Source organism: Schistocerca gregaria, chromosome 1 (assembly GCF_023897955.1).
Source record: "Schistocerca gregaria isolate iqSchGreg1 chromosome 1, iqSchGreg1.2, whole genome shotgun sequence".
Classification (NCBI taxonomy): Eukaryota; Metazoa; Arthropoda; class Insecta; order Orthoptera; family Acrididae; genus Schistocerca; species Schistocerca gregaria.
Genome location: NC_064920.1, coordinates 216,064,529 through 216,085,985, shown reverse-complemented (window position 1 = coordinate 216,085,985; position 21,457 = coordinate 216,064,529). Strand labels below are relative to the sequence as shown.

General features: G+C 43.8%; 1 protein-coding gene across 1 annotated transcript in view; it reads left to right on the top strand.

Moving 5' to 3' along the window:
* The window catches only part of LOC126337104 (protein unc-93 homolog A-like), a 297,653-nt gene that overhangs the window by 193,283 nt on the left and 82,913 nt on the right, over window positions 1–21,457 (top strand). Inside the window, exon 3 of the mRNA XM_050001439.1 lies at window positions 7,963–8,164. Within this exon, the coding sequence (XP_049857396.1) occupies window positions 7,963–8,164 (202 nt within the window). The remainder of the gene's footprint in view (window positions 1–7,962; window positions 8,165–21,457) is intronic.

Genomic DNA, 21,457 nt, shown 5'->3' with positions numbered 1-21,457 from the left:
CTTGGCCATATTAGATGCAGACCTGTCTGCATCGGCTATCCTCATTTTACCGCAATGTAGCAGCCCAGTAATCATATTTTCACCAGAATTAATTTCCAGCTTTTTCAGTGCCCAATACTTTCCAATATTACCACAAGTTAATGTAAACTCCTAGTTTTATTGTGTGCGTGCCTACAAGTACAGTTTTAGGAAGGCAGTTCCAAATTATGCTGTTGAAACATTCATTTGGGTTCTGTGTCTGCCCATGCAGACATTTTCTTAGAAGGGCAGGATGAGCCAAGTTTCTGAAAATAGGTTTAATTGCTGTAATAACAGCAGGAAGAGATTGCTGGTGAGAATAAGGTTCTCCAGTTGCCTGAGCTCTATTTTATTTGCACCACGAATTTTCTCCTGATGGACACAATGCATGACATGGCTTATCATCAGTAGAGGACTTATGGAGGAATATGGCTCAAACATCTCTCTTCATTGCCTTCAGATTTTCTTTATTTCCCCTAATTGTCTGCCCATAGTATGCCTGCAAGTTTTCTATTTCAGTTTTAGTTAACCAACCATGTCCGGTCAACAATTTTCTTTTTAATTTTTTTCCTCTCATATCAACAGTTAATTTTCTCAGCCTTGTTCCCAAACGTGTTTGAACATGGTCTACACATTCTATTTTGCTAATAATGGCAGAATGACAGAATTTTTTTTCAGCAAAATCCTTTTCAGAGTACTTAAATAAAACATTAATCTATCGAAATATGATGAAAACTGACAATCGATTTTTTTCCACCTGAACCACGGTGTGCTCAAAATAACCGGTTTATGAAATATCTACTTTTCGGTTTTTTAAATCCTCATACGCATTTGCTGTAATAAACGTAGAATTCGAACAAAGACTAAAAAATGTAGAGCCTCTCAGTTTCATGGTACATAGAAACAAAATACTAAATGAAATAAAAGAAAACTAGTCCGTCCATAATTCGATGCTGTTCTCGAAAAGTGATAATTGTTTGGATACTACAAAAAAAAAATGACGAGTATTCTCCCACTGACTCAGTTTTTTTTAAACTCTGCTCAGAAATGTTGTAATTGTGAATCGGTTCGCCGATGACATTGTAATTCTGTCAGAGACAGCAAAGGACCTGGAAGAGCAGTTGAACGGAATGGACAGCGTCTTGAAAGGAGGATATAAGATGAACATCAACAAAAGCAAAACGAGGATAATGGAATGTAGTCAAATTAAATCGGGTGATGCTGAGAGAAATAGATTAGGAAATGAGACACTTAAAGTAGTAAAGGAGTTTTGCTATTTAGGAAGTAAAATAACTGATGATGGTCGAAGTAGGGAGGATATAAAATGTAGACTGGCAATGGCAAGGAAAGCGTTTCTGAAGAAGAGAAATTTGTTAACATAGATTTATGTATCAGGAAGTCGTTTCTGAAAGTATTTGTATAGAGTGTAGCCATGTATGGAAGTGAAACATGGACGATAACTAGTTTGGACAAGAAGAGAATAGAAGCTTTCGAAATGTGGTGCTACAGAAGAATACTGAAGATAAGGTGGATAGATCACGTAACTAATGAGGAGGTATTGAATAGGATTGGGGAGAAGAGAAGTTTGTGGCACAAATTGACTAGAAGAAGAGATCGGTTGGTAGGACATGTTTTGAGGCATCAAGGGATCACAAATTTAGCATTGGAGGGCAGCGTGGAAGGTAAAAATCGTAGAGGGAGATCAAGAGATGAATACACTAAGCAGATTCAAAAGGATGTAGGTTGCGGTAGGTACTGGGAGATGAAGAAGCTTGCACAGGATAGAGTAGCATGGAGAGCTGCATCAAACCAGTCTCAGGACTGAAGACAACAACAACAACCACGATTTGAGCATTGGGAATAGTCAGCGCTCGGGTGCAACCTCAGGTTGAAAAACTCTGTCTTTCGTGTTAATATGTCCGTTTTGAAAGGCTACAAGTAGATAAAGATATATGCTGTAACCACAGGCAGATCATCATCCATTTTCTGTTTTTACTGTATACTATGAATGAATTGTTAAGTTTTAAATTTATTACTGTTACTATAATTACCTTCCACTTTCATTGCTTCGTAGAAATAGCAGAAGAATCTTTAGTCTTTTAAGGCAAATGAAGCTTTCTACTTCATTGCTAAATCACTTCGTAAAATAATTTCCAAACCGAGTTGGTGCCCTTCTGCAGCGCCATAAATTCCTGGCGACAACAGCGGCAAACTTGCACACAGACTAGATTGGAGAGAGTATTGCACACTGCAGGCAGAAGCGTACCGTAAGCCACGACACATGGCAATGAGGACATCTCAGTAGTGCCGTACCAATTTTCATGCCATGTGATTGTTGCCCGTTTCTGAATATAGGTTTGATGGCTTCCAGCAGAAAATACACACGTTTGAATTCCACAGAGCGAAATACAGCGACGTTCGATAAAAGAAAGCTTTGTGAGGGCGCATAGCATTGCACTTTGGGAAATGTCTTACATTTCTTCGAACATACAATTTTAATCGTAAAATTTGCATCGGTTTGAAATACTGCGTTATCATAGGAAATACGAAAAGCTATGAGTACTATTTTAATTGTTATTAAAATAGCACTGGTCGCTTGCTATTAAAATAGACTCGGCTCTGAGCACTATGCAACTTAACGTCTATGGTCACCAGTCCCCTAGAACTTAGAACTACTTAAACCTAACTAACCTAAGGACATCACACAACACCCAGTCATCACGAGGCAGAGAAAGTCCCTGACCCCGCCGGGAATATTAAAATAGCACTGATCGCTTTTCCTATTTTCTGTAATAACACAATATTTCAAACTGATGCAAATTTTACGTATAAAAAATTACTCCTTTTTAAAGAAAGAGTCTATTTAAAAGAGAAAAGTTTTAACATTGCTGTCATGGTTAATTGCTATTTCGGTTTTTTACTCGGTTGTTAGTAAAAAATAAAAAAAACATGTTGTAACCGAGACCAAACAACTACCGAAAACTACCATTTACTGAGGACTAAAATACCTGTGTCTGTTTTAACTGGTCGGTTTTTTCCTTCTTCAGGCCAGTATCAAAGATAGTGACGGTGTAATACGGTATTGGCGTGTTGTCTCCTGGTTGTGTGTAATTTTTCACCCGGCGTGCTTGTCAGATGTGTGGTGTTCGGTTAGTGACAGCAGAGCTAGTCATTAGGTGCCTGCAACTGAATGTATGTCGCGGTGCCGCGAGGGGTAGCTGCCCGGTCTTGGGTGCATTGCACGGTTCGCGCGGCTTCCCCCTTCGGAGGTTCGAGTCCTCCCTCCGGCACAGATTGTGGCGTTCGCTGTGTTATTCAGTGGTTTGGTATTTAACTAATTTGTAAATGAAAATGATAATCTTATTTCATTACAGTGAGTAATTACTAAATAACTTTTTGTCCCGGCTAAAGACGTGGTAAGTTGGTCCAAGTTAACGTTGTGTTAAAGTATTGTCTGTAAGTTGTGTAAGTGTCACTAAATCACAGTTCATACAACAGATTCTATACAACTATTAATTATGAGGGAAACAGTTATTTTCAGCAAAATGATGATTAAAACCACCGAATATCAGCCGCGCACAACACTGACGTATGTTACCTGAAACAATATTCTTCGCAACACGTGCGTAATTAATTTCGGCTCCATACATCAGCAAGAAAAAGTTTGTTACATGGATCATGCTATGAGCACTGTTTTTAAAGAACCAATCTGATTCGAATTATTTTCATTAAAATGAGTTCCGAACCACCGGTGCACATTTATTTTTACACATTTTTATTACCTTCGGCATTTATGTCTGCAGAGTTGCGTAATTTGAATATGCCGCTGAGATAATTGTTAAGATAGCGGCAGGCAATTGACAGAGACTTTCTATTGTTACAGAAAATTTCCTTTTAACAGGATAAGTATTTGAATTAATGCTTATTAAACTTTACTTTTATATTGTGCACTATTTAGACTAATTTTCATCAAGGAACCTTTGATACTTTCGTAAGAAACACAGATAAACATGCGATACAAATCTCTATCATCAATGGCTGCGCTCCTTGCAGCGGGAAGGAATAATTAACACAGATAATGCTTTTTGGGATAGGAATAAAAGTTACAAATAATGATTCACACATATTTATCATACAGACGTGCCAACTCTCCCGATTTAAGCGGGATACTCCCTATTTTTCCTTCTTCATCCCTATCTCCCGATAGTGAAGACCAGTCTCCCGATTTTCAGAGCAGTTTCAATACTTTCCTTACTACTGCGCCTTCGATATATTGGTGGATGACAAGGTATTGCTGCAACTTGTCTATGTTAACTTGGAATATTCGTGCGATGGCTGTCGGGAGCGGCAGTAGGCGTAGCTCGCGCTTAGTATCTACAAGGAAGTAAGGAACTTACCTTTGGCAGCGTTCGGAGACAAATGAATATCTTTCAACCAGTGCCAATTTCCTCCGCTTCTGGTAGCACCAGCTAAGCTTAACATGTACATCCTGTATAAAATTGATTTAAATTTGGGAAAGATGCCTTACGGATATAAGATGCCATGCAAACATGGGTTGCATTATGAAATGAAAACGTGTGATCATTTAACAGTGATTTATTCATGCAAAAACTGTGCTAATGTCAAAACAGAAATCTAATATACGTTAATTTGTTTCCTCGGATCGTAATTTCGAACTGTAGTTCTCTCGAGACTGCTTCATTTGAATGTGTGTGAATCCAAAGAAACCTGCAGAGCTCATCATTCATATTGACCAGCATGTTGAATGATGAATTATAAAGTCCGGAGGCTCAGGTATGTCCATTATTTAGTATTTACATGTAAATAATAAAGCAAATATAATTGAATTGTTACAGTTATTGAATTATTGCAACTTTAATCGTCAGGGATGTGTTGTAATTGACAATAGTACACCGCTAAAATTCTCCTGATTTTTTGCTTTTGAAAGTTGGCATGTCTGTAATAATTAAGAACTCTATTAACAAATTATTACAATTTTTAGCAGACCTCAGTTTGATATGGGTCTTGCGACCGCAACCTACAAAAGCCAACCAAAATACGTAAAAACAAAGGAAGACAAACGCAGATCATAAAAAGAATTTACAATTACCATTGTCTTCGTATGATACACATCGATATGTACAATAAAGTCATAAAATATTATATAAATAATTAATATTTACCATCGTTTTGTTTTATTTCACTGATTTGCCATATGTCGGATAGATAATGTTTATAACTGCTAGAGGCATAATTTCCTATCGTTGCACTGTAGCTAAAATTTATCTCGTGGATGTTACTAGATATGTGTGTTGTCCTTAAGCGCGGGCGGTCAATCTCTTGAGGTTTTCCGTTTTTAATATATCGACAAAGGATATCTCACACAATATTGCAAACACATTTGTAATCAAAATTATTTATTTAACAATAAAATATACAATGGAATACAAAAAGGAAGCCAAATACCTGATTGAAATGTAAGAATATTTTTTTAATTGTAATGTTTTGGGACTATATAATGTAACACTTAAGACTAGAATTATTCACTGTCTTAACTCGTCACAAGAAAAGATAATTTTGATTTAAAAAAGTAGTTTTGATTGAAAACGTCACAAACATTTCTGCCAGATGAAAAATCCTGATCAGTCTGTATCCATTTCATTTTCGTTTTGAGGCTGACAACAATTATTGCACGTAACTGTCGTGGTCGAATGTCGTAGACAGACGTTTCTTCCACGTTCACCGCATTCTCGCTTTGTTTTTATATTCTTTTGTGAGCCACACAAATAACATATTCCTCTCCTTGTAGGGGTTGATACAGCTGGGTAAACTACGCCACTCTCTCTGCAATTTTCCGAAAATACTAACAAATCTTTTGGTAAATGCTTCCATTTAGCTCTTTCTTTCAGGTTTTCGCCCATCAGTTCCAAAGATAACGCATGTAAGAATTGTCTTCCCGTTTTTCCTTTCATGTTGAAAAATGCGTAACGAATTTATTTCTGCCGAGTCAAGTAAGCGGGAAAAAATACATGCAAGCCACCTTTGTGTTCTTCTTGGTGTTGAAATTCTGGAGCACATGCACATTCAGTAGAGAATTGGAAGAATCTATAAAATTTAGGAACTATATGGGAATTGCAGAAAGAAATACTTATATTCCGAAGTTCCGTAAGCGCTTGCAAGGCGGTAAACTGACCGTGTTTGTAAGTGCCGTAAGCGCTCGCAGGGCGATAAACTGACTGCCGAACGTGTTCGGACCTATTTAACTTGTCCTGAGAGGCAGAGAGGTGCGACTTGGACGTACTTTGAGCAGCATCTGTCGGAAAAAGGTGCAGCTACAAAATACACTCCTGGAAATGGAAAAAAGAACACATTGACACCGGTGTGTCAGACCCACCATACTTGCTCCGGACACTGCGAGAGGGCTGTACAAGCAATGATCACACGCACGACACAGCGGACACACCAGGAACCGCGGTGTTGGCCGTCGAATGGCGCTAGCTGCGCAGCATTTGTGCACCGCCGCCGTCAGTGTCAGCCAGTTTGCCGTGGCATACGGAGCTCCATCGCAGACTTTAACACTGGTAGCATGCCGCGACAGCGTGGACGTGAACCGTATGTGCAGTTGACGGACTTTAAGCGAGGGCGTATAGTGGGCATGAGGGAGGCCGGGTGGACGTACCGCCGAATTGCTCAACACGTGGGGCGTGAGGTCTCCACAGTACATCGATGTTGTCGCCAGTGGTCGGCGGAAGGTGCACGTTCCCGTCGACCTGGGACCGGATCGCAGCGACGCACGGATGCACGCCAAAACCGTAGGATCCTACGCAGTGCCGTAGGGGACCGCACCGCCACTTCCCAGCAAATTAGGGACACTGTTGCTCCTGAGGTATCGGCGAGGACCATTCGCAACCGTCTCCATGAAGCTGGGCTACGGTCCCGCACACCGTTAGGCCGTCTTCCGCTCACGCCCCAACATCGTGCAGCCCGCCTCCAGTGGTGTCGCGACAGGCGTGAATGGAGGGACAAATGGAGACGTGTCGTCTTCAGCGATGAGAGTCGCTTCTGCCTTGGTGCCAATGATGGTCGTATGCGTGTTTGGCGCCGTGCAGGTGAGCGCCACAATCAGGACTGCATACGACCGAGGCACACAGGGCCAACACCCGCCATCATGGTGTGGGGAGCGATCTCCTACACTGGCCGTACACTTCTGGTGATCGTCGAGGGGACACTGAATAGTGCACGGTACATCCAAACCGTCATCGAACCCATCGTTCTACCATTCCTAGACCGGCAAGGGAACTTGCTGTTCCAACAGGACAATGCACGTCCGCATGTATCCCGTGCCACCCAACGTGCTCTAGAAGGTGTAAGTCAACTACCCTGGCCAGAAGAACTCCTGATCTGTCCCCCATTGAGCATGTTTGGGACTGGATGAAGCGTCGTCTCACGCGGTCTGCACGTCCAGCACGAACGCTGGTCCAACTGAGGCGCCAGTTGGAAATGGCATGGCAAGCCGTTCCACAGGACTACATCCAGCATCTCTACGATCGTCTCCATGGGAGAATAGCAGCCTGCATTGCTGCGAAAGGTGGATATACACTGTACTACTGCCGACAGTGTGCATGCTCTGTTGCCTGTGTGTATGTGCCTGTGGTTCTGTCAGTGTGATCATGTGATGTATCTGACCCCAGGAATGTGTCAATAAAGTTTCCCCTTCCTGGGACAATGAATTCACGGTGTTCTTATTTCAATTTCCAGGAGTGTACATGTCCCTCCCGCCGCCTCGTTACCTTTGTGGAGTAAGTATGGCGCGAAATTGCAAAAAGGCGGTCACTTCACCGCCCGCCGCTAGCGCGTGAAGCCTAGATACCGACGATCTCAGTAGTTTAGTCCCATAGTAGCCTACCACAAATTTCCAATGTCTATGTGGCGCTGCGCGTGCAGTGCTGACGGCGGGCTCCGACGCGGAGGTGGCGGCCGGCGTCTCTTGCGGCGCCTCCTTCTGCCCCAGCGAACCGGACGCGGACGCCAACCCGAACCTGCAGCGGCCGCCGCTGTCGCAGCTCTACACGCTCAACGGCGTCTTCCTGGGCTGCATGGTCGCCGCCGCCACAGCCGTCGCCGTCTTCCTCGCCCCTCTGGATAGGTGAGCCTGCTGACACCCACTCACTACACCTTTTCTTCTCGTCATGTGCATCTTTAATTCTCACGCCAAAGGAGTGCCAGTAGGCTGGTGAAAGAGTGTTTTTGGGCTGGGAGAAGGGCGAGTTTTGAAATTTGTTACACGACATTTTTTCCCAGGGACAGTCACGCAACGTTCGTAAAATCTTAATGGAAGACCAATTTCTTCGTAATAGCAGGGTATTTCCATAAATTATGACAACAATGATATACATCTACATCTATTGAACAGAATTGGGGAGAAGAGGAGTTTGTGGCACAACTTGACAAGAAGAAGGGACCGGTTGGTAGGAGATGTTCTGAGGCATCAAGGGATCACCAATTTACCATTGGAGGGCAGCGTGGAGGGTAAAAATCGTAGAGGGTGACCAAGAGATGAATACACTAAGCAGATTCAGAAGGATGTAGGTTTCAGTAAGCACTGGGAGATGAAGAAGCACGCACAGGATAGAGTAGCATGGAGAGCTGCATCAAACTGAAGACCACAACAACAACATGATGTACAGGCTGAAAAATATTTAAACCGACAAATTCTGGGAGGCTGTACATCTACATCTAACTCTACATCCATACTCCGCAAGCCACCTGACGGTGTGTGTAGGAGGGTACCTTGAGTACCTCTATCGGCTGGCCCTTCTATTCCAGTATCGTATTGTTCGTGTAAAGAAGGATTGTCGGTATGCCTCTATGTGGGCTCTAATCTCTCTGATTTTATCCTGATGGTCTCTTCGCGAGATATACGTAGGAGGGAGCAATATACTGCTTGACTCCTCGGTGGAGGTATGTTCTCGAAACTTCAACAAAAGCCATACCGAGTTACTGAGCGTCTCTCCTGTAGAGTCTTCCACTGGAGTTTATCTATCATCTCCGTAACGCTTTCGTCGGCCTGTGTGACCGAGCGGTTCTAGGCGCTTCAGTCTGGAATCACGCGACCGCTATGGTCGCAAGTTCGAATCTTGCTTCGGGCATGGATGTGTGTGATGTCCTTAGGTTAGTTAGGTTTAAGTAGTTCTAAGTTCTAGGGGACTGATGACCTCAGATGTTAAGTCCCATAGTGCTCAGAGCCATTTTTCAACCGTAACGCTTTCGTGATTACTAAATGATCCTGTAACGAAGCGCGCTGCTCTCCGTTGGATCTTCTCTATCTCTTCTATCAACCCTATCTGCTACGGATCCCACACTGCTAAGCAGTATTCAAGCAGTGGGCGAACAAGTGTACTGTAACCTACTTCCTTTGTTTTGGGATCGCGTTTCCTTAGGATTCTTCCAATGAATCTCAGTCTGGCATCTGCTTTACCGACGATCAACTTTATATGATCATTCCATTTTAAATCACTCCTAATGCCTACTCCCAGATAATTTAGGGAATTAACTGCTTCCAGTTGCTGACCTGCTATATTGTAGCTAAATGACAAGGGATCTTTCTTTGTATTTACTCGCAGCACATTACACTTGTCTACATTGAGATTCAATTGTCATTCCCTGCACCATGCGTCAATTCGCTGCAGATCCTCCTGCATTTCAGTACAATTTTCCATTGTTACTACCTCTCGATATACCACAGCATCATCCGCAAAAAGCCACAGTGAACTTCCGATGTCATAAAAAAAAAAAAGAATGGCTGTGAGCACTATGCGACTTAACTTCTGAGGTCATCAGTCGCCTAGAACTTAGAACTAATTAAACCTAACTAACCTAAGGACATCACACAACATCCATGCCCGAGGCAGGATTCGAACCTGCGACCGTAGCGGTCGCTAGGCTCCAGGCTATAGCGCCTAGAACCGCACGGCCACTCCGGCCGGCTCCGATGTCATCAAAACAAACATTTTCCCCTAATGTCATTTTTTTCCTATGAGGAGTATTTAAGCCGGTAGAGGAAGATTTTTCTGGAAGCAAATTAATTAAACCAACACATTAACACAACCCAATTTCAATTACAGTAGATTTTCAAAAATGCCTCCATTAACATGTAAACAAAGGTTACACCGTCGGATCATGTTCTGTCTGACACGGGCAAAAACCCCAGGAGTATCCTGAATTCTTCCTGCTGCTGCGACTATCTGGGCAACCAGATCCTCTTATGGTGCAACAGGAGTTGCGTAAACAAGGTTGCGCATCTCTCCCCACACAAAATAGTCCAGAGGGGACATATCTGGGGATCGAGCAGGCCATAGTACAGGACCACCTCTGCCGATGCACGTTTCTGGGAACCGTCGGTCCAGGAATCGGAGCACACGACCACAGAAATGTGTCGGTGCCCCGTCGTGTTGTAACCACATGCGTTGTCTTGTAGGGAGCGGGACGTCTTCCAGCAATTCTGGCAGTGCTCTGGCGAGAAAACTGTAGTAGTGCATGCCATTTAATGGCCTAGGTAGCAAATACGGCCCAATTAGTCCCCAACAACACCCACCCACACATTAACGAAGAACCGCACTTGAGGAGGGCTAGTAACTGTGGCATGTGGGTTATCCTCACTCCAGACATGCGAACTGCGAATGTTGAAGACTCCTTCATGCCCGAACGTTGCTTCATCGGTAAACAACACAGAGGATGGAAATGTAGGATGCATTTCACACTGTTCCAGGTACCACTGCGAAAACTGTGCTCTGGGTGGATAATCAACTGGTTCCAGGTTGTGGACGCGCTGTAAGTGAAATGGACGTAACAATTGCTCTCGAAGGACTGTTCTTAAAAAATGGTTGAAATGGTCTGAGCACTATGGGACTCAACTGTTGTGGTTATTAGTCCCCTAGAACTTAGAACTACTTAAACCTAACTAACCTAAGGACATCACACACATCCATGCCCGAGGCAGGATTCGAACCTGCGACCATAGCAGTCGCACGGTTCCGGACTGCGCACCTAGAACCGCGAGACCACCGCGGCCGCCGACTGTTCTTACATTCGTCTGATTCGTCCCCATGTTACGTGCAATTGCACGAGTGTTGATTGAAGGATCCTGCTCTACATGTTGCAAGACAGCTTCCTCAAATTGCAGCGTTCTTACCATGCGACGGCGTCCCCGGCCAGGTAATCTGCTAAATGACCCGGTCTCACGCAGACGTTGGTACAAAGCAGCATAGGTCGTATGATGCGAGATACGGCGATTAGGATATTTATGTTGATAAACCCGCTGTGCAGCTCGTCCGTTGCGGTGCGCTACGTAGTACCCACCAACCATATCAGTGTACTCACTCCAGGTGTATCGCTCCATTAGTAAACAGAGACAATGCACTACTACACTGGTGGACAGCAGTTACCTACAACTGAAGAGCGTAATACGGGCTCTAACAACTGAAGACCGCCTCCACCGGTTTAAACAATCCTCATAGGAAAAAATGACATTAGGGAAAAATATTTGTTTTGATGTCCCCTACAACCTCCCAGAGTTTGTCCGTTTAAATACTTTTTACCCTATATTTTGCGAATGTGTGGCAATACCGTAATCGCAGCGAATTCATTCGAAAGTCCGCAATAAACATTACCGAAATCATCCGACGGATTTCAACAGCTGCGAAGATGGCTCGGTACCAGTCCCTGAAACATTCACTTTAAGGTTGTCCATGGTACAAGATGGATGTTCCCCCAATCACCCTACTCACGAGACGTCAGTCCACGCAACTTCGATCTCATTCCATTATTCAAGACACCACTGCGTGGGAGAGGCTTTGCAAACATGGCTAATGTCCTCACAGCATTTCGGAAACTGGTAGCACATACTGACGGTAATGCCATTCAGCGGGTTCCCCATCGTTGGCAATGCTGTGTGTATGTACTTAAGGACTATTTTGAAGCGCAGTAGTTGATTTTGATTAATTTTTGTTCGATTTTTACTTGTGCATAGTAAATTTTCACAGAATTCCAACGCATTATCTTTCATTTCACCCTTTAGCATGACGTCCTGTTCTGTGAAACCTTCCCGTCTCCGCTATATCCCTTTTGTTACGCAACCTTCCCTTCTACAATAACATATGAAACCTTCCTTCAGGATTTCTATCTCTTGCTTAATATTAACAAATGAAATCTTCCCTTTGAAATTAATTCTCTTTCTCAATAACAATAAGTGCAATCTTCGCATACAAATTTAAATGCTACTTATTGAAAGTAATTTGCTGATTATTTCGACGAAACATAGAATGTGTCGTCGTCGTGGCCCTCAGTCGTTACCTGCAATAACTCAAAACTGTTCCTTACCTTTTTTACTGTTATTGGATCGCCATCTGACTGCTGCATCGAACTGCGACATGAATATACTTACTCTGTTTTACTATACTCTATTAGCTGCTGGTGGGCTGTCATAATAAGTGGCTGTTTTTATTACCAAAGCTGACGTTATTCTTTAATAGCAAAGCTGACATTATACTTTAATTAATGTGACTGAGGTTACGTAATTCATAGTTAAACTTCTTCTTGACAATAATAAAATTTTGCAAAGTTTTACGTTGGTGGTTTTTGGGATGGATTATAATCAGTAATGCAATATTGCTGGCGAAAATTAATTATATTCTGAATGAAATGATTTCACAAACGTTCAAATGGGGCTTATTTTTACAATAATCTTACAACTAGCATTGCGCAAACATACCTTCAGTAGTCTTGAGTTTCTCAAAAAAATAATTCAATAATATTAGTTCCTCTTATGATGATAGTTAGCTGATGTCTATGTACATCCGTTTATAATGTCTTATAACTCATAGCTGGTGGCTGGAAAGCACACCGTTCCTCTCAACCTCTCGCTTCAGACCTGCTATCGACTCGCTTCACATCTCGCTTACTACTGACTTCCTACGAACGCTAAAGCGCGGTCTCTCCCGCCAACAATGCTTTCTAGTGCAGACAATCCCTGCTGCCATTACAAGATGTATCAATGCGCGGTCTTTCCCGCTCTTTTCTTAAAATGTATCCATACGCGATCTCTCCCGCCCTTTTTAAAATTATATCAATGTGCGGTCTCTCCTGCCAACAATACTTTGGTGCAGACATTCCCTGCTACCACAACTATTTCCAACATGAGAAATATTAATTATTCATACTTAATCCTATTAATAAAATATAAACATCTTTCATAAATTGTAGTTTGACAATATACAATAGACATATGCTCGTCTTACAACTGGGACCCTATTTTATGTTCGCATTACGACACACACTGCCGTACTGATTCAATGCACATCGTGGAATTCTCATGCTGTCGCTTTATCGCAGGATATACCATAGCTACCATGACTTCTGGAATGACCCTCGCATTCAATCAACGCTGAAGAACGTGACCATAACAGTGTAAGAAGGCTGTTTAGGTTTTTATATTAGTAACGCCACATAGCGCTCTGTATGAATATCACTGGCTGTGCTGTGTGCAGTCTGTGGCTGGTTTGCATTGTTGTTTGCTATTGTAGTGTTGGGCTGTTGGCTGTTAACAGCGCGTAGCGTTGCGCAGTTGGAGGTGAGCCGCCAGCAGTGGTGGATGTTGGCAGTGAGATGGCGGAGTTTTGAGAGCGGATGATCTGGACAGAGACAGGAAATTTGTAAGACTGGATGTCATGAACTGATATAAGGTAAATACATTGTTTGTTCTCTATCAAAATCTTTCATTTGCTAACTATGCGTATCAGTAGTTAGTGCCTTCAGTAGTTTGAATCTTTTATTTAGCTGGCAATAGTGGCGCTCGCTGTATTGCAGTAGTTCGACTAACGAAGATTTTTGGTGAGGTAAGTGACTTGTGAAAGGTATAGGTTAATGTTAGTCAGGGCCATTCTTTTGTAGGGATTTTTGAAAGCCAGATTGCGTTGCGCTAAAAATATTGTGTGTCAGTTTAGTGTTGATCAGAATAGGTGAAGAGCGAAATGGCTGAGTACGATCAGTTCTGCTCAGCTGTTTGAAAATCAAATATGGAGTATGGCTGTTCCGTTTTCTGATTTAGTCAGCAAAATGGTTGTCTATCTTCCCTTAAATATTAGAGGTAGACAACCTCATGCTCAATCTAATATGTCTCCTTCTCCTTTACCGTACAAAAAATCAATCCCTCCAGATTAGACAAAAATTTTTAAAAACAAGACCTGATAACCTACATAAGTTTCAAAAACAAAACGGTTGTGCCTTTACACGGGAGCGAAAATCAATTGCGAAAGTGAAAATACGACAGAATCCCGAGTCTCGATTTTGGGGTCTTTAAATGACCAAACAGAGACAGTATTGGGAAATCAGGTTACGAAATGCAGTTTTTGAAGCCCCATGGGAATATAGTCAGTTGTTTGTGAATGCGTGGTGTCTGTTGTTTCGGGCGTGCAGGAAAGAACAGACACTACGCATTCAAATAATTGATTCGCCTCGATGCGTAACGAATCCACCATCTTCAGTGCGGATGCACAAGTATATTCGACCTCATGCGGGAATTTCAGAGTAGCGAACATGGAGGACATGGACAGGGCCTGTGGACAGGTGGAGTTAGGTGGGAATGTTGGTCGGCCGAAAGGCATGATCCGTAATTACAGTGCACTCTAAGAAACCTTCCCTATCCTTTCGATATCAGATCAAATGTTCCAGGCACATTTCCATGTGCGAGTCTTCCTGCTCGCCACGGACATGAGTCTCCCATACAGCACAAACTTTCCAGTACCGTACACTAGTTCAGCAGCGAGGTTATGGATACCACACAACTGCTCACAGCAACTAACTCTTCACGTACTTGCTGCATATTTATTTTTCACGCTGCGTTTCGACTACTGGCCACCCAATAAGCTTAGTGCAGGCCGTAGTGCTCCATTCAGCCCACTTAGCCAGAACCAAAGACCCCACCACACTTGACGGAAAGTCACCGTCACCTCCGTCACGTCTAAAGATTCTCCTCTATAGCTCAAATGGTGGCATTTACACACGCTGTCAACGGAACGTTATCGACACGTCATTGTCGGAGACAAGTGATGTTTCCCAGTTTTTGCCGGTAAGCAGCAACGCCATACTTGTTTTGTTTAGTTCAGCAAAACGGCCCATGTAGAGTTACCTTAGGCAAACCATCGGCTTCTGCCGTGGTGATATTTGACCCGTAAATCTTGAATTTCACTTCTTAATTTTTGTTTGTATCTTGCTTAACAGATAAATAACTGTAGTTTAGGCATTCTGAAATATATATAGAACGATGATTCCTCCTCTTTCAGCTCTTTGTAAAGGCTGCGGAACTCTACTTCACAGTCTCGATTTTTTAATCTTTTTCTAACACACTCTTTTTAGCTCGCTATTCCTGTTCCTCATCACCAAGTACAGCAATAATAGAAAGCTGCTTTAAACTAAACTTCTCCATTTTATGACGATCTATCATGAAGTACGAAATGGTGGCTCTGGTGGGTATTTTATGATCCAGACGTAGCGCCAAGACGTTCTTTCGACGTTGACGTGCCGTGCCGTGTAGTGTGAATGCTCAAGAATTCTCTGACCGTCGACGCCCAAAAACGTGACGGTGACGTTCCGACAAGTGTGAATCCACCTTCATGCTACGCAGCTGAGGCCGTGGACTCTGTTGCCCAGGGAGCACCACGTGGAGATTTTTGATCCTCTTTCTTTATGTAAATGGCGGCTCTATTATACTTACAAACCTGTTATACAGCAGACTGGAAATAAGAAATTATAAAAGAAGAAAACTGATTTAAGGAGAGCGATAAAAGATGATCTGATACAGTGGTGCACCGATGTCCCTTCACCAACACATCTACACGAAAAACTATTTCTGCATTCATTGCACGCATCCATTGCAGACTCCAGGTCTCTTGTCCACTACAGGCCTCTCTGAAACACAACACAGCACTTGAAAAGAGTACTATGTTCGGAAAACGTTTCTCCATACAGAGTTTATAACCCACCACAAATTTCACTTGCATCCACACCTTCTTTGCGCTAAAACTGAACAGCGCCAAGCTTTATTTTTTCGGACGTATCCTTCAAAAGTCACAGTTGCTCCACTTGGTGGTTGCATGAGGCGCGTTCAATAAGTAATGCAACTATTTTTTTTTATGAAAAAAAATATTTTTTTCCTTACGGTTCCAATACAGCATATTATTCCCCACTCGTTTGGATACAAAACCCTGTTTTTCAACATAATCTCCGTTCAAGGCGACGGTCTTACGCCACCTTACTGGGAGATTCAGTATGGCCGCGTGGTACAACTCTACTCGTCCACGTCGGATCCAACGTTTTGCTACATCAATAACCTCCCCATCGCCCGTGTACTGCTTCCCATGGAGTGCATCATCCATTGGGCCAGACAGATGGTCCTTCGTTGCTGTTTATGGTTTTCTGTTAGGCGGCGAGGAACCCAGTGGGCACATACCTTCGAGTACCCCAACTGGTGAACGAGTTTGTCAGCACTACCATCAGAGGTGTCCAGTTGAGCAGTGAGGTGTCTGTATGATCCGTCGATCACTTCGAATGCGAGAGTCCGCACTTTCCAATACTACAGGAGTCACATCTGTATGCGACCGACCGGCACGCTGGAGGACAGACAAATTTGCCCGCGACCTTGTTGCGATGATGCCAGACTTCTCGCCCAATGATTCAAGTGCTTTTGTTCACTGTCAGGGCTCTGTAGACATTCTGCAAGGGCCTATGAATAGCTGAGATTCTCTGTTTTTCCGCCAAAAGAACCTCAGTGGCAGCTCTCTTGTAACTCACTTCCTATACAGACACCATTTTGAAGGCTCCACATACACTACTGGCCATTAAAATTGCTACACCAAGAAGAAATGCAGATGATAAACGAGTATTCATTGGACAAATATATTATACTAGAACTGTCATTTGATTACATTTTCACGCAATTTGGATGCGTAGATCCTGAGCAACCGGTCCCCAGAACAACCACCTCTGGCCGTAATAACGGCCTTAATACGCCTGGGCATTGAGTTAAACAGAGCTTGTATAGCGTGCACAGGTACAGCTGCCCATGCAGCTTCAACACGATACCACAGTTCATCAAGAGTAGTGACTGGCGTATTGTGACGACCCAGTTGCTCGGCCACCATTGACCAGACGTTTTCAATTGGTGAGAGATCTGGAGAATGTGCTGGCCAGGCAGCAGTCGAACATTTTCTGTAACCAGAAAGGCCCAAACAGGACCTGCAACATGCGGTCGTGCATTATCCTGCTGAAATGTAGCGTTTCGCAGGGATCGAATGAAGGGTGGAGCCACGGGTCGTAACACATCTGAAATGTAACGTCAATGCGAACAAGATGTGACCAAGACGTGTAACCAATGGCACCCCATACCATCACGCCGGGTGATACGCCAGTATGGCGATGACGAATACGCGCTTCCAATGTGCATTCACCGCGATGTCGCCAAACACGTGCACCCAGGTTCGTCTTTGAGTACACCATCGCAGGCGCTCCTGTCTGTAGTGCAGCGTGAAGGGTAACCGCAGCCACGCTGCAGTCCATGCTGCTGCAAACGTTGTCGAACTGTTCGTGCAGATGGTTGTTGTCTTGCAAACGTTCCCATTTGTTGACTCAGGGTTCGAGACGTGGCTGCACGATCCGTTACAGCCATGCGGATAAGATGCCTGTCATCTCAACTGCTAGTGATACGAGGCCGTTGGGATGCAGCACGGCGTTCGTATTACCCTCCTGAACCCACCGATTCCATATTCTGCTAACAGTCATTGGATCTCAACCAATGCGAGCAACAATGTCGCGATACGATAAACGGCAATCGCGATAGTCTACAATCCGACCTTTATCAAAGTCGGAAACGTGATGGTACGCATTTCTCCTCCTTACATGATGCATCACAATAACGTTTCACCAGGCAACGCCGGTCAACTGCTCTTTGTGTATGGGAAATCGGTTGGAAACTTTACTCATGTCAGCACCGTTGTAGGTATTGCCACCGGCGCCAACCTTGTGTGAATGCTCTGAAAAGCTAATCATATGCATATCACAGCATCTTCTTCCTGTCGGTTAAATTTCGCGTCTGTAGCACGTCATCTTCGTGGTCTAGCTATTTTAATGGTCAGTAGTGTAGCTCCGCCACCGATCGCAACACCATGAACCTACAGGGGCTTAAGCGACAACTTCCCACGACATGTCACAACAAACTCTGCGTTTATCAACCAAAATTGGCCGAAAAAATATGTTGCATTATGCGTTGAATGCCCTCACACATTATACTGCTCCCTCTAGAAATCCTTAGATACTGTTCAGTTACGTCACATCGCTAGATCGACAACTTTGCCATCTCGTGGCGGTATAGTGGATGTACTCATTAGTATGGGCGTTGTCTGTGCTCCAGTTGAACAACTCCTGCAAAACTGTTAAATACACAGTCACTCCGATAAACGTTAAAGTGCACACCGTAGCAATATATGGAGTATTTTTGATACCTCACACAATGTTAATACCCGAAGTACACACATCCAAATGACATCTGAAATAGAGGGAGAGTCCGCAACTAATTGTAGGAATGTCAGCTTGTCACCAATAATACGCAAAAAAGTGAAAGGTGTGATACCAATAGCTGCATGTCACAAACATTGCCCACTGTTGGGTACTCTCGATAGTGGAAACGGTACGTAAACAGTGAGGACCACATTCGAAGTCTGGCAGGAGACAGTTCGCCGTCTTGTTGGCTGGAGAGAGAGGTAAGCAACAGTTGTATCATTGACTGCATGGAGTGTAGTTTGTGCCATGTCACCGCCATGCTCTAATCTCATGACACGAAAATCCTCCATAGTGACACTAACACATATAGGGGGATGGTAGTGAGTTACTGCTTGACTGCAGAGTCTGCCAGATCATTGATCTTAATTCCCTTGTGTTCTGACGCCACGCGGCTCTGCGTTTGCAACAGCAGAAGGCAGTCGTAGATATATTGTGCTAAGTAATTTGAGGATACAGCTGCTCTAAGGTCTGCAGAGCATTCGGGGTTTCGTAGTGTAACATGAAATCTCGTACCTGTTCATATCTGTTCCACTGGTAAAGATTCAGTTCTCCAACTAGTAGGTCAAAATGCAACTATTTACACTGCGAGCTGTTTTTGGTACAGTATGGTTAACATGAAAATGAGCTTCCGCTGGCCATTGTGGCCGAGCGGTTCTAGGCGCTTCAGTCTGGTACCGCGCGACCACTACGGTCGCAAGTTCGAATCCTGCCTCGGGCATGAATGTGTGTGACGTCGTTAGGTTTAAGTAGTTGTAAGATCTAGGGGACTGATGACTTCAGATGTTACGTCCCAGTGTGCTTATAGCCATTTGAACCGATTTTTGAGCTTCAACATTTCCCCTAATGCACTCAGTCATCCAACTTTAACATTATCAAATAGCTGCACAGTATTTTAGACCGGTGAATTCTATTCCTGTTTCATCTGCCGTCGTCGATGGTGGAGCTAACGGCTTGCAGTGAAAGACAGATGAAATAAAATTCACATGGGAACAATCAACAGTTGAATGTACACAATCGGCGTATACCTTCAGCTAAGCGACAAACCAAATGTGTGCAGTTACGACTGTGTCATAGTAGTGCGTTATCTGACTTTGATTTTATTTTGCGGGAAGGTTTTTTGTGTATTTAGTGTGACGTGGCAGACCACCACAGGATGGCGACAATTTTCTTGTCGTTGGGGCATCACGAGGGATTCAGTGCATTTCCCGGGAAGACGCTTCCAGTCTGCACTTTAGCAAGCAATATTTCCGGTGTTGGCGTACCGTTAGTGAAGGCTAAAATAGTTAAACCATTCATAGCTGGCTTGAAGAAGATTCCCAGTGCTCTCAGAATGATCTTTAAAGAGTTTCTGGGATGACGTAAAAGTCACTGTTGACACCGGAAGTCTTTCCGTAGCCACAGTACTGATTGTCAACGGCCTTGTCTAGGTGGATGCACCAGTTCCCTTCAAATTATGGAAGATCAGCACTGATACAGGTGGTCAGTTCTTGGACGGGCGACCGTCTGGGCACACCGTATGCTATTGACAATTTTTTCTTCGCATTTACGACATAGGGGCGTAACGTTCCTGGTTACCAGTCTTTGCGCCAGTGTCCTGTATTTAGTTCCAGGTCCCTCCGCGCCGTCGGATGGGGACGTTAAGCTCAACAGTCCCCTTTGTGCTCTTTGAGAGAAGTAGACTACGTGCTGGTACAGGTTTTACTCTCCCCTTCTCTAACACTAGAATGACGTACACCAAACACACACGCACCCATTACAGTTATCTACGTTTTGCAGACGCACTTTCCCACAAAGCTTTCATACTTCACTAGGGTAAGATGCTTGCGAGCACAGATAGTAAAACCTTTCCAGTTAGGTGCCTAAACCTGCCCTTCGGGGTCTCCCAGCCAGTCATGTCATACGACCTAACTTTGCATTACTCGTGATTGGCCGCTATTTCAGATGATCACCGAGGTCTTTTTTTATCGTTGTGTTTGGTCGTTGTGGACGTCGCAAGACATCCCGTTCAAGTTCGGTAGTTGATCCTTCCACTCAGTTTTTTATTACAGAGACCAACCGCCTGTCTGACCGAACACGCTGAGCTACCGTACCGGCAACTTTCGGAGAAGGTCTCCTCTGCCATTGTCAAATGGTTGATGGCGTGTAGATGCCGCCGCCGTGTTTATATAGCCGCACCGCCTCCAGTGACGTTACTGAGGCCCAGTCCCGCACCCTATATGACAACATTTTGATGGCAGACCTCCGCGTCCGCTTCAATCCCCAATCAAGGATCCCAGGCCTGATTTTGCTCCAATCCACCGTCTTTATTGAGGGTGTTGTTCGATATTTTGATCTCTATTGCTTCGTTTATTACTTTAACCCAGAAGCTGTTGGTCCTTTTAACAACAGGTCTCGTCGAATGTAATTTGGTGTCGTTTTCCAGTGCAGATTCCGCTACAACTCATTTTTAGTGATAGCTTAGGCGGAAACACCTTTTACGTTCTATGGGGCCCTGTTCAATAGTGCAGACAATCTGATCCATATAAAACTGCCCACACCCACATGGTATTTTGTATATTCCAGGTGTCCTAAGGCCTACATCGTTTTTCACATTAGTTGGCGGATCTTTGCTGGGGGCCTGAAGACGGTGTCGATTTTATGTCCTTCTGGAGCCGGCTAATCTTCCCTGTTATTGAGCCACAAAACAGTAAAAACGTAATCTTCTTCGTGTCTTCTTCGGGAGCCTTCTGTTTTTGTGGCTTAGATGAAACTGCTTACGGAATTTGTCTGTTGTAGCCGTTGTCCTTGAAAACTTTACGTAAGTGCTCAGTTCCCTCTGCAGGTTTTCTGC